We start from the raw sequence: 13,950 nt of genomic DNA, 5'->3' as shown, positions 1-13,950 counted from the left end.
TGCAGCTCCTGTCAGCTCTCTCCTCCTCCGCGCCGTCCGGTCAGCTCTTCTGTCAGCTCCCACTGTAAGTCTTGCGAGAGCCGCGGCTCTCGCGAGACTTACACTGGGAGCTGACCGAGGTGCTGAACGGACGGCGCGGAGGAGGAGAGAGCTGACAGGAGCTGCAGGAAAGGTAAGTAACGCTCTCTGCAGCCCCCACAGCCCCAGTCTGTATTATGGCAATGCAAATTGCCATAATACAGACTATTGACTTGAGTATAAGCCGAGTTGGGGTTTTTCAGCACAAAAAATGTGCTGAAAAACTCGGCTTATACTCGAGTATATACGGTAATAGTTATATATAGAGCCAAAATATTCTGCAGTGACGTTCAATAGGTAAGCAAAGAATACAAATTATAGTGACAAAACAATTTCAGTATACAGGAGTTGGCCAGGATTAACACTTCCATGTTTATAGTTATTTAGTTATATAAACTATGAAATGGATAAAATGTTGGACAGTGGACACCATGATATAATTTGATGACCATGTTGAGTGTATTGACTTTTTTTTCAGTCTGTTAAATCAGTTTGTAATAATAGCTGACCTGTTGTCTTACTTGTCACAGAGTTTGTTTTCAATTATATCATTGTCATTTTTAGTTTTGGAGACAACATTCCAACTCCGTAATCCTCTAGATAATCCGCGTCAACAAATATAGCCGATTACCATCAACATTGTGACAAAACCATTTCTGTTACTGGTAGGACCACGATAAGAAAGAAATGAGACAGATCCCCTTCTCAGTCTGAATGAGTGTGAATTTACTCATCATAGGTGACCATCATCATTGCATCTCTATTCCAGCATCTTTTAGTCATTTAAAAGTCTGCGCACAAATTTGGCGTAAGATCTACAGGCAGCTGTCATACCAGTTCAGCTAGAATGACTAGCATTGCTGAGCCTTTCAGTCATTCCCAGTGGAGAAGCATTCTCACATTACATTCCAATTGGGATATGGAATGCGGTTAGCCTATGTGATATTTTTTTTTTTTTTTTTTTTATCGAAAGGCCCATGCTGCCCTCCCCACCCAGTTTCTCGCATGACACAAGATCTGGCTAGTTAACATGTCTGGAATGACAGAGCACCTATCCTTGTGTCTGAGTTAGGTCCATAACTGTTGCAGTCCCAGGTTGGAACATTACCTCATTCAACCTTCCCAGGATACAGTATAAAAGCCTTGGTAGGCTGAAGTTCTTCAGCTAGAAGTAAATTGTCCAGATAAGGTTAACATCAGGAAGGATACTACAAGACACAGTTGGCAAAAATGATTCTGAACGTGGAAGAATTGGTAATTTAATTTTTTTCCCCTTTATAGAAACCTTGTGGCATTGTATTGAATTATTAATTTTTTTTTTACCAGATTTACTCATCTATGTGATATTATTTTTATTGTTTTCTAATTTAATGGAACTTTCAGGTGATATTACAATACTAATATTGGTGTGATAAATATTGAGATATCATAATCGTGAGAAATTTGTGAAATAATTGCTTGATCAATGTATTCTAGCCTGTAAATTCATACTAATCTTGCTAATTTATACATTAATGATATATTTAAAATCTAATTAGAGCAGATCTTTTTTCTTGTAATATATAACTGATAAGAACATATGATAAAAATTATATTCAAGGTGCTTTAAGCCAAGACCCAGGTATGCTCCAACTTTGAGGTGTAAAATTGTTCATATACCCCTTTATTTTTGGCTGACTGAATTTTTGTTGTTCATTGGTTCTTCTTTTAAGGATCTTCCCGGCTCTTTACTAGATTACTAAAATATATATTTATTTACTGCTTATTGAAAAATAAAGGAAAACATTACCTTGTTTCCTTTTTATTGGCACAAATGCAAATTACTTCAAAATGTGTTTGTTTTTTTTGCCTTCTTTTGGATCATAACCATCAACTCAGATTTGCGAATGGTTGATTTAAAAAAAATAAATATTTGTTACAAAATAAATGTATGACAATTGGATAATTTTAATACGTAGTAAAGTTGAATGTGCCTTGCAGCATATAATGGCTATGTTTACCGATATTTTAAATTGACGAGTTCATTGATGATATTACTTGGTCATCAATGAAACCAAAAAAATTATCAAGATTTATTTTTACCTGTTCATTATTCCCTTTTCTACTGCGTTCCTTGGTTATGGTGTCTAATAAATTGGGTGATAAATAGATAGCTTTACAGCTGGTATAACACACACAGAGTGCCAAACGGTCTGCAACCAGCTGCCATGAAATCTGATATAACTATTGCAAATTGTGTTTATAAACTCACCAAATGTACAGTATTGTCCAGGGGCGGCCAAAAGGTTAGCAGAGCATCATGGGAAATGCAGTTCTACGGTAGCTGTGGATATACATTTTGCCACCTTTTAGTATAGTCAGTTGGTATGAAGTACTGAACGGGATTTTCATAAATGAAGTTTGTATATATTGTAGAATCATATTTTGTTCTGCATTCTTTGACTATTTCTTTTTTTCTAAATCAATACATTATATTTGACTGCATATTGAATTTGGAATAAGAATGATGTTTGCTGTATTCACAGGTGACCGGAAAGAAAAATGATAACAATGAATCTGTAAATTTTGTGACGGACGAATTTAAAAATGGCGTATATGAAACAGCCAAAACATTAGAAAAACAAGATGATCTCCGGACAACGTCAAAATATCTGATTAACCAGGAGGAGGAGAAACAAGCTAATGAAAAACTTCTTAAGGCTGAGGTGACTCTCCTTTAGAACCTCCTCATAATATTTAAACCATAGAGATTCATTTGGGGATAGAAACAAGAAAAATGTCTAGGCGCTTGCTATAGGTGATAAGTGTACAGGCAACAGTAAATCAAACCATTTGTAACAAATAGACCAAAGAAAAAAAAAATGATAATCCGCACCAAACTAGAGGCAGTAAAATAGTCTACCATAAATGTACACACATGAACCATTGGAGATGCTTCAAACAGTTAAGCTCTGTTGGTACTAAATGATTCTTAAAGTGACTCTGTCACTCTTGAGCTTTTCATAAACATTAAACCATTATGAAAGTCTTTTACTTGGTTGGAATTTCCTTTGATGTTCTAATACAATTAAAAGATATACACAAAACAAAAGTGCTAATCAAGTCATTTGCTGCCACCCCATTGTCATTAATTGGTCTTAGGGCCAAACAATTTTAAAATAGTAGTTTTAAATTAGTCATAAAAAGTTAATTCCCAAATATTTAGTGAATAACCTGTGGAAAAGCCATTGGTTAAATAATTACAGCAATGCTAATGAAATAAATATTGTTAGCGTCTTCAGTGTAACTGTGTCTCTTTCAGCAATATGAATATCTAGGCTGTGTGAACCCAGGGAGAAATATATAGATTTTTGTAAGTGTTTCCCTTTTAAATCTTCAATTTAACTTGAATCCTCAGTATTCAACTTATTCAAGTGTATCTATAAGCAACCAAGAGAATTTGCAAAGCTTGGTCACTTTGACATTATTAAATAATAGTGTCTATTTTTCTAGAACACAATTATTTCCCAGTCTTTGAACAACTCAACACCCGCAGTGTTAAAAGTGACAGAACGATAATTGCATTTGCTGAACATTAATCTTACAATTCTATTCTGGAACTTATCATTCTACAATAATAATAAACAGTATATAAAGTTTTTCATGTACCCATCTGTACAAAAATGGCAATGTATTATTATTATTTTTTATTTTTACCACTTGTTTAGCTTGTTAAGAAAAAAATAGACCAAAGACCAAAGCTCGAGAGTTTGGAAGACCTCCAAAATATTATCGAGCTTAAGAAACGAAAAAGATGCAAGAAAGTAAAGGCGCCTGTGGTTAAAGAACCAGAACCGGAAGTAATTGTAAGTGTGAAAGAAAGTAATTCATAATGCTTAACAAATACTAGGAAAAGCCACAAAATAGTTTATGTGTTAAACATTGAGTTGTGCTGAGCTGACAAGTATATTGCACATTTTAGACTGAAATAGCCCAACTTTGTTGTGTTTATATGGATTGATTGTCTTCCTGTCACAACTCACTTTACTGGCTAATCATGGCAGCATCAAATATGGGTAGCTCCTCCCTTAGCAGTCAAAGGACAGGAATTAGATTAATTAATTAGACTGATAGGTATAAAGAGTCCCTCCTCCCCTTACACCACAGTCTACCAGAGCATAGTCGACTTCATGGGCTAATTGGGCAGAGGTTCCATACGATAATATTTGCAGGGCAGCCACCTGGTCTTCCCCGATGACGTTCATAAGACACTACAAACTGGATGTGGCCTCTCCTTCCACCTCCTTGGGGAAGAGTGCTCTGTCTACAGTTTCTTTATCCCATTGATATTAAATTTTTTTGCAGCATGAGTCTGTTTAATGTCTTTTTTTCAGTTTATTTATTCCCACCCTTAATTTCTGTAAGCTTGGGTATTACCCATATGTGATGTTGCCATGATTAGCCAGGAATAGAGAAAATTTATGACAAATTTACCGTAATTTTCTTTTCCTGGCTATTTCTCATGGCAGCATCAGGGTTCCTGCCCATTCTTTTGTTTTTTCAACTTTATAATTGGACTGTGGTGTAAGGGGAGGAGGGACTCTTTATACCTATCAGTCTAATTAATTAATCTAATTCCTGTCCTGTGACTGCTAAGGGAGGAGATACCCATATGTGATGCTGCCATGAGAAATAGCCAGGAAAATAAATTGACGGTAAGTTTGTCATAAATTTTCTCTATTATTGAATAAGCCACATGTTTTATACTGAATATAACAACAGTAGCCTCATGCCATTTGTTGTTCTTAAACTACGCAGTTGCATTCCATCCTTAAAACAGTTAACAAGGAACTTTGTGAAGTAAACATTAGCTGACTTGCAGATTATATAGAACAATTAGTCATCTATGTAAGCCTGAAAATATTTATTTAGTTTATATATTTTTTTGTATTCTTTTTGGGGGTCGGGCAATGATACTTACCTTTTCTATTGCTCCTGCAATAGTCCTTCACCCCTTCTTTAACAAAGCCAATGTTTGGTACTCTGCAGTGTTCCTCTATGTTCTAAGTGGGCATTTTGGGACAGTACCTCTAATTTTAACTGTGTTGCAAAATCAATATGTGTATCTAGCTGAAGAGGGCCATGCATAAACATTATACAGAGGTTAAATGTGTACGTTAGAGACGTCATTTCCCTATTCCTACTCCCTATTCCTACTCAGCAGTAGATGTGCATTGGTGTTCAATTTTGAGTCTGTCTATTCAATTCAGAAGGCATACTACCTGCTCAAATTAGAGAGTACTAGTCAGTATTGTTAAAGGTGTCATGTCTTGTCTTAGATTGAACATGTGGACGAAGAAACATTCTTCAAAGCTGCACTGGACAATAAGATGACAATTATTGAAAAATACTTGGCAGATGGTGGGGATCCAAATACTTGTGATGAGGTATGACTGTTTCTCTTTTCCTCTACTTTACATCTAATTGTGATAAACTGACAACAGAAAAAGAAAAATAGCTGATACTTAGAAGTGTTTCAGTTTTTCTCTGTTGGTTTACATTTTCATGATTCAGTTTCCAATTCACCAGCGTCCAGCTCAAATAATATCCTGGAATTTACAGTAACAGTTAAAGGACCACTCTAGGCACCCAGACCACTTCAGCTTAATGAGGTGGTCTGGGTGCCAGGTCCTTCTAGGGTTAACCCATTTTTTCATAAACATAGCAGTTTCAGAGAAACTGCTATGTTTATGAATGGGTTAAGCCTTCCCCTATTTCCTCTAGTGGCTGTCTCATTGACAGCCGCTAGAGGCGCTTGCGTGATTCTCACTGTGAAAATCACAGTGAGAGCACGCAAGCGTCCATAGGAAAGCATTATGAATGCTTTCCTATGTGACCGGCTGAATGCGCGCGCAGCTCTTGCCGCGCGTGCGCATTCAGCCGACGGGGAGGAGAAGAGGAGGATCGGAGGAGGAGAGCAGGAGGAGATCTCTCCGCCCAGCGCTGGAAAAAGGTAAGATTTAACCCCTTTCCAGAGCCGGGCGGGAGGGGGTCCCTGAGGGTGGGGGCACCCTCAGGGCACTCTAGTGCCAGGAAAACGAGTATGTTTTCCTGGCACTAGAGTGGTCCTTTAAGCCATAGCCTAAGTTGTAATGAAAAAAACATATCCAAAATTCTATGTAGTATTTCTATGTGGAATGCTTAAATTACATCACTATACGGTGCGTCTTCTGGGTTAAAAATTTTGATTTGTAGTTAAATCAATTTGACAAAATTGTAGGTGATTTTGAACTAAAATGTGCAATATTCTTATCCTTGTAATTTCCAGGTTAGTGAATAAACTCACAGGAAATAGCGTATACCACACCCAGAAGTAAATGTGCAAGAAATATACGTACATAAATCTTCAGCAGAATGTAGGACAGCAGCAGAACAGCAATGGCAATCCTTTCTCTTCCTTCTGCTGGCAGGATGCAAGAGCTCATTCACACTCCTGCAGAAAGTTCCAGAATCTGCAGGGAGTTGAACATAAAATGACAGTCTTCTAATTCTCCTAGCAGAGCAGTAGACAGTCTCCAACTTCTTGTAGTTGCAGTGCATTAGCCTTCCCCTGTTATTATCTCACTGTCCCAGCAGTAATAGACCATATAAACAGGTAGGAACACACTTTCTTTATAGCAGACTCAGAGAACATGGCTTCTCCCCTGTCCTCTTCTTCCTGCCATCCTAGCCCTCCTCACAAGACAGGCCGAAAGGCAAAGTTCAATATCTCAAAACCTAAAGTAAAAAACAGTAAACTATAGCAGTCTGTTACATATAGTATATATATATATATATTTTTTTTTTTTAACAGTATCACCGCACCGCTTTGCATAGAGCTTGCTCTGAAGGACACATGGCGATTGTGGAGAAGTTACTTGAAGCTGGAGCAAATATTGAGTTTAAAGACATGGTATGTTGTAGATATGTGCAATTCATTTAATTTCGAATTTAATTTCGGACACAATTGGAAGCGTTCACAGATCCATAATGAATTTAAACTAATAGTTTTGTATTCATTTGTTTTGATAACGGTAGCAAACCGAAAGTAATCAACCAACAACTGAATGATTAAAATGTAAGAAAATTGATTTACTTAGTTGTGATCTTTCAGTTTTTTTGCAGGTAGCTCCCTAATTTGGCATCCTTAAATATGACAATCCAAAGTAAGGATAGCAAATTAGAGAGTTATCGACTAAACAGCTGAAAGAGCAAAAGTACAAAAATGTTTTTTCTTAATGTTGATCTTTCAGCTGTTTAGCAGATAGATCCCTACATTGGTACTGTAACTTTTGGACTGCCGCTGTCATTAATTTCCTGTAGGGAATAATGGGCATCCGAATTTTGAAAATTTATTAAATTTCCAGATAAAATTTGGTTCATCCGAAACTATATTTTCTGCATTTCGGAGGAACTCAAATGAACAATTTAACAAATTGAAATGAAACAATTTTTTTCCCCCATGCACACCTCTGGTATGTTGGTAAATCTAATTTGTGCCAAAGGAACACTTGTGCTGTAATGGTTATGGTGACAGAAGTGTCCTGGAGTCCCTTCAGTGTAAGTAGTCAAACTACCAATGGTTTGACAACTTACCTGGTGTCTGTCAGGTGCTCGTGGAACAACTGCTTTGAAACTAGCCCTTAGTTATCATACAGTTTTTAAGCCTTTCTCAATTCTTCTCCCATGGGGAGATCAGAAAAACATACAGGCTTATGCAATAAACTGGCAAATTTAATCAGCATATAAAAACTGAGGCAAAAATAGCTATTTTGAAAAAGTTCTCCAACTCAGTCATGGTCAAACCTGGCTAGGTTTTTCCATGTGAATACAGTTAGTGAACATTTGGAGTTTGGCGAATAACCCTATTAGACCACTGGTGGATATAGAAGGTGTGTTAACAAGTAGTATGCTCTTTTGTTCTCGGTCAATGATTAAGGGATTAAGTGTTGCCCAGTTCTTTTCGAATTGGAGAAATCTGAATAACTTAGACCACAGGCAGTCACCGAGGGTATGTTATTACGATACTTTGGAGTACTGGGATTCACTCCATGTCAGTATACATGAATTCCTTTTTGAGTTTTTATTTCAGTGTCTATACTATGAAACCCAGATTAGACATGTAAACAAATCTGTTCTATTTGCCAAGCTAACCAAATTCAATAGTCCACATTCTACCAATCCTAATTTGTTTTCTATGCATAGCAAGCACAAACTGTTGGTTTAGTCTATTTGAGTCTTCTGAAATGAAGATGCATTTTAATGCAGGGAGGATGAAATACAAGACAATATTTTTAACAGTATTTATTTTTGCTATTTACACTATTGTTACTTTGACCTCTGTCGACAGCTTGAATCTACAGCACTCCACTGGACTTGCCGCGGAGGAAGTGTTGAAACTCTAAAATTCCTGCTTAACAAAGGAGCAAATATTAATGCCAGAGACAAGGTACTTTCTACGGAAAAAATAAAATTATATATATATATACATAGTGACAGAATAGCAGCACTCACAGGACTTCCAATTGTGAAAAATATTTCATTATTCATGCCCCAAAGAAACGGTGTCGACCCTATAGTGTTGATTATGACCTTATAGGGTCCAAACGTTGACTTTTTGAAATGGCATGAAAAATGTAATATTTTCAAAAATGGAAGTCCTGTGCTGTCATTTTTTCACTATGTTTCTATGTTTCGAAAAGTGCTGAAGGCCTTTATTTATATAAGGCAGGTTAGTCCTTGCACTCTGATTTATCCTATAAAGTACGAATGCCGGCTGCTGAAATAGCCAGAATATATAAAAGTACAATAAAAAATTTGTAAGTAGTAGTAGTAAGCTTTACTTGGAGTTATTTCGTAAAACCGAAAATTGACGTTTCAGCCCACGTCTGGGTCTTTCCTCAGGATGAACAACAACAAAAAAATATACATATATATATAATGTCCAAATCCTCATGGTTTCAATACAAGAGGTAACAGTCTGAAATCTCAATGGCTAAAGGGATGAGCATGTGCATGTGCCACTTAGCCTCCTGTCACTCAGAGATCTAAATTAAATAGAAGGCTTCATCAGTAAAATCTCAGATTATAAATATAATGGTTGCTGGGGATGGATTTGCCAGAAACAGACACACCAGATTAATGGCATAGTGTGGCAAGCTTTGCATGATATTTAACAGTGTTAGTGCAATTCCAGTCCTGGCACTGAAAGGGACAAGCAACGTGTATTTAAATAAAAAAAATATTTATTTTGTGTTGTATTGAACAGAAAAACGAAAAATAGTATAATGTGCATTAGTCACTAATTTGGTTTTATTTATTTCTCCTGTTAGTTGCTCAGTACGCCCCTCCATGTTGCAGTTAGAACAGGACAGTATGACTGTGCAGAGCATCTCATTGCTTGTGAAGCAGACTTAAATGCCAAAGACAGAGTAAGTATTGTGAATGGATTTTTGTTTTTTATATTATATAACAGGATACCAACGGTGAATTGCAACACCACAACAATCTTTTTTTTTTTTTTTTTTTGACATCATTGACATCCTCCCTCGTTAAACCCATAGGCACTATGTTTTGCTGAAATAAAGTATTTGATCCATATAAAACTATATTATATTGCACATATTTATTTATTTATAAAATATTTTACCAGGAAGGAAACATTGAGATTTCTCTCCTTTCCAAGTATGTCCTGGGTCATACTTATGTAAAAATGTAACCCATTGATCACTGAAAAGGACTGAAAATGACACGAGGATGTAAGATGAAAAGAGCTAATCTTGTCCTTTTATTTATCTCAATATTTTTTTTCAGTTTGCTGTTATACCCTATATTAAAATTCTAAAGCGCTGTAGAATATGTTGGCACTCTACGAATGCCAATAATAATAATAATAAACCATCTGCTATTATTTAGTGTTTTAAGCACAATGAAATCAATGCACAAAGTAATAAGTCAGATAAGTCATTAATAACCCTTCAATTAATTATCAAACCGTGTTGGATTGTGTTCTCTTGGCAGGAAGGAGATACCCCAATGCACGATGGGGTTAGACTAAATCGCTACAAAATGATGAGACTCTTGATCATGTATGGAGCCAACCTATCCATGAAAAATTGTGTAAGTTACTCAAAATAACATGCAATCTACTTTTATTACCATTTTGTTTGAAAGTGCTTTATACCTTAATCAATAACCTGAGCAATACATTGTAATAGCAGAATTTTATTTTACATGTGCATCAATATTAGAAACTAAAAGGGATATTTGATAAACTGAGAATTTGTTAGGAATTCCAAGTGAATGTAACTTTTAAGGCCAAAGTTGCCACACTAGAAGCATAGCTGACTTGGAGCTCCCCCTCCCCCCCCCCCCCCCGCCCAAGTTTTTCAAATTCACTTATAATTCTCACCCTAGTAAATAAACCTGACCCCACAAAACACCATATGTAGACATACATCCTCAGAGCAGGGTGGCAGCATAGGGCAAAGTATGAGACAGAGGCCCCATTCACCATTAATTTGTGCACATGGTGCTAGAGAAGACTCCACTGTGCCAAATGAATGCTGTTGTGGTAGGCATCTTTGCTTGTTTAACTTCTACAAACTTTTTCTATGCTCTGCAATGTACAGAATGTTAACAGTATGATCATATTAGGGATGATAGCGGAGTTTGTATTTCAAACACCCTTGCATGGGGCAAATGGGGACCAATTAATTTGGGAGGCAGGCTTGTGTAATAAGGCATAAACGTGGGAAATAATGACTTAGATAAAAATGGAACAGTCTTTTGTGGATGCAAGTTTTTGAAAACAAGTAATGAGAGAGACGAAATATGTCCAAGTAGGCATGTTTTGAATCAATGCTATATGCAGTTTGGAACCGTGAATTGTTGGGACTTGACGTAAGGGAATTTTAGTTTTTTTATGCCACGATGATCAAATTTGGGGAAAAATATCAGTCAGCTATTTTATAGTTTAGCTATTTTTAGCCTTACATTTTAATTGTCCCAGTTATCTCCTGCCAAATAAGTTCATAATGACTTATTTTGTAGAAACAAAGATTATAAATTGGAAGGTAGTTTACCAATACTTATTATATACATTGTGTGTTTTATTCTGAACAGAAAATATAAAAGAATATTACACTCGTTAGGGATAGACATTTTGTTTTAAAAAAATGATACTACACAAATTAGGAATGAACATGAATTTAAATATGTCAACATAAAATGCTGAGAAAATATGGCTTGGAATTAATAGAATTTCTGTTTTAATACTTTTAACAGACAGGAAAGACTCCAATGGAACTAGTGCTACAGTGGCAGAATGGTGTAAAAGAGGTCTTCAATGGTCTTCAGGATAAGTCGTACAAGAGCACTCACATAGACAAATTCTAAAGGAATGACAAAACACTCTCTCGCAACCAAAATACTTTAGAGGCATTGATGCACCTTTCCTTTTTTTTCTTTGCTTCATTGTGCAATTCAGCTTTGATAAGACTATTCCATTTAATATTTATTTTAAAGACATAATTTATTGCACTTATTTATTGATTTTTTTAAAATGTGTTTGTATTTAACATTTGTAAGCAACTCGGTATTGCATTAGTGCTTTATACTAATTCCATAAGATGAACTAGTATTTTCAGCCAGTGAAATGTTGATGGTTATATAGCTTTTGTATATATTTGGTTTTATTTGAACTGATTAAGGTTGGCATTGTAGCAGGACCGGTGGAATTTGAAGGACCATGCATGCTGCACGTAACTTGTTCTGAGGCTTATTTGTGCACTTGCTTAGATGAAACAAAAATTGCACACCTAGTGTGATCAAAACTGAAAATAGGACAGGCGCTGGGTTCAGCAATTTCATCAGCATTTGCCATTTCAAGTGAGCAAACCTTACGTGAACACTGCAGTCAGCTATACCAATAGCCAGATGAACTGCATGGTTCTTTCATAGCTTTGAGTTCCTGATGCTACAATTGCGATTAACGTAATGTATGCAAAGCATGCCAGATGAGTCTTTCCTGGCTGTATGTGCATTAAGGCAACTTTGCTGTAGAGGAAGGGCCTACTGCTCACTGAAGAGCAAACTGGACTCTGATCTGGCAAAGTTGCTAGGACACAAAACAAGGGATTTAAGAAAAATTGAAGGATTAATGATAAAGTGAATAAAGCTTGCACAATGGTTACAGTGTTATTAGACCAGTTAACCAGTAGGAAAAATAAGTAAAGAATGTGTATCATAAACCACATAGGGAGGTAAAGCCCCTGAGCCAGGTATAGTAATAAACAGTAATAGTAACAAAAAGATATATACAACCTGACCACAGGCGAATGGCAGAGTATTATCTATAAAATAAGAATAAAAAATAACATAGTGTATACTGTGTATTTAAATTTGGTGAATAATATGAGGATGGACTACCACTCACATTTACCAGAGCCGTACCAGGCTCTGTATAGCAGGCTCAAAGGTGCCAATACTGGCTAGCGAAGCTCCAAGGCAAAAATATGCAGGATTCCGTGGTAAAAAAGAATTTATTTTATGAATAAAAATATCAATATAAAATAACAGACTCCCGGTTATAAGGGGGTGGAACCCAAACAACAAATGTTATAAAATCAAGGTATCCACTTACCCCAAACAAAGTAAACCGTCGGAGTAAGTATAGAGAACAAATAAAATACAATCAAATGATACAAGGTTCAGCAGACGCGTTTCGGCTCGGTGGCCTTCTTCCAGTGCTGATTTTCGGGTCCTCGTGGTTTGTTTAAATGCGCCCGGCATTGTAGATCACCTGTGCGTGCTTTTCTTCCGTATACGTCATTTCCGGTAATTACGGATGATGTCATTTCCGGTATCGTCAGTTGGAACGCACGGTGGAACGCATGTGGCATTCAGTAGTTTCCGGTCTCGGAAAAATTACATTAAAAAAGAATTGATTATATGTAAGAACAGAAATATATACAAAGACCTAGAGAAGCCTTTATAAAGTGGATAAAGATCCATAAAAATGGATCTTAGACTGTCATCTTTTAAATTCTCATATTAATTAACCACTTTAGTAAGCAGAAGCTTATAATAAAGTATACACATAAGTGGAGTGTAGGAGCCGGCCAAACATAGGCAAAAAGGAATAATGTAAAAAAGGGGGGTATACCAGAAAGAGGGAATAAATAATGAAAAAAGTCTGAAATAAAAAATAGTTTACAAAAAATGAGAAAACTCAAAATCTAAATTTAAACCCATAGGGAATAAACAGTCCATATCAAAAATCCATTTGCTTTCTATCTTTGCCAGCTCCTTTACATTATTCTCACCCCTCCAATTTTTTACTTTTTTGAAAATAGCCATAAATGATAATACAGATGGATCACTTCTATGTTTTTTGGCGAAGTGTGCTGAAACACTATGTTTCATATACCCCCTCTGGATATTGCCCACGTGTTCCGCAATCCTGGTTTTTAAGGTCCTGGTGGTCATCCCTATGTACTGCAGACCACATGGGCACCAGAGGAGGTATATGACATTGGTAGAGTGACATGTCAGAACCTGGCGGATAGGAAAAGTATGATGATTAGAATGAGAAACAAAGGAGGTGATTTTTTGTTTGTTAAATAAAGTTTTCTTACATGTAACACATGTTTTACAGGGATAGAAACCCGGCTCAATGTTGAAAAAGTTTTTTCTATTATCTTTTTTCTCCTTAATGAAGCTTGTTGTTAAATGTTGTTTTAGATTTCTTGCTCCTCTATAAACAATAACTGGTTTTTCTCCTATAATTTTTCCAAGAGTTGGTTCTGATTTGAGAATGTACCAATATTTGTTAATAATGTGTTTAATCTGTTT

The 13,950-nt window shown here is 36.2% G+C and overlaps 1 protein-coding gene across 1 annotated transcript; it reads left to right on the top strand.

Moving 5' to 3' along the window:
* The first annotated feature begins 1,229 nt into the window (after window positions 1-1,229).
* ANKRD1 (ankyrin repeat domain 1) lies at window positions 1,230-12,312 on the top strand. The gene is made up of 9 exons (XM_063433987.1): window positions 1,230-1,332; window positions 2,604-2,783; window positions 3,786-3,923; window positions 5,397-5,504; window positions 6,911-7,009; window positions 8,447-8,545; window positions 9,429-9,527; window positions 10,117-10,215; window positions 11,383-12,312. The coding sequence occupies exons 1-9, from the start codon at window positions 1,309-1,311 to the stop codon at window positions 11,491-11,493; spliced, it is 957 nt and encodes a 318-aa protein (XP_063290057.1). The 5' UTR covers window positions 1,230-1,308; the 3' UTR covers window positions 11,494-12,312.
* Window positions 12,313-13,950: the final 1,638 nt, after the last annotated feature.

The sequence above is a fragment of the Pelobates fuscus genome, chromosome 10 (assembly GCF_036172605.1).
Source record: "Pelobates fuscus isolate aPelFus1 chromosome 10, aPelFus1.pri, whole genome shotgun sequence".
Taxonomy (NCBI): domain Eukaryota; kingdom Metazoa; phylum Chordata; class Amphibia; order Anura; family Pelobatidae; genus Pelobates; species Pelobates fuscus.
The sequence above is the reverse complement of the archived record's forward strand: the minus strand, read 5'-3'. Positions and strand labels throughout refer to the sequence as shown.

What these genes read in the sequence shown, in the direction of transcription:
- ANKRD1 (XM_063433987.1), top strand. Translation starts at nt 1,309, where the DNA reads ATGATTCTGAACGTGGAAGAATTG. An exon ending in ATATTGAGTTTAAAGACATG is followed by an intron (nt 7,010 to 8,446) that starts GTATGTTGTAGA and finishes CTCTGTCGACAG; the next exon opens with CTTGAATCTACAGCACTCCA. An exon ending in ACCTATCCATGAAAAATTGT is followed by an intron (nt 10,216 to 11,382) that starts GTAAGTTACTCA and finishes TACTTTTAACAG; the next exon opens with ACAGGAAAGACTCCAATGGA.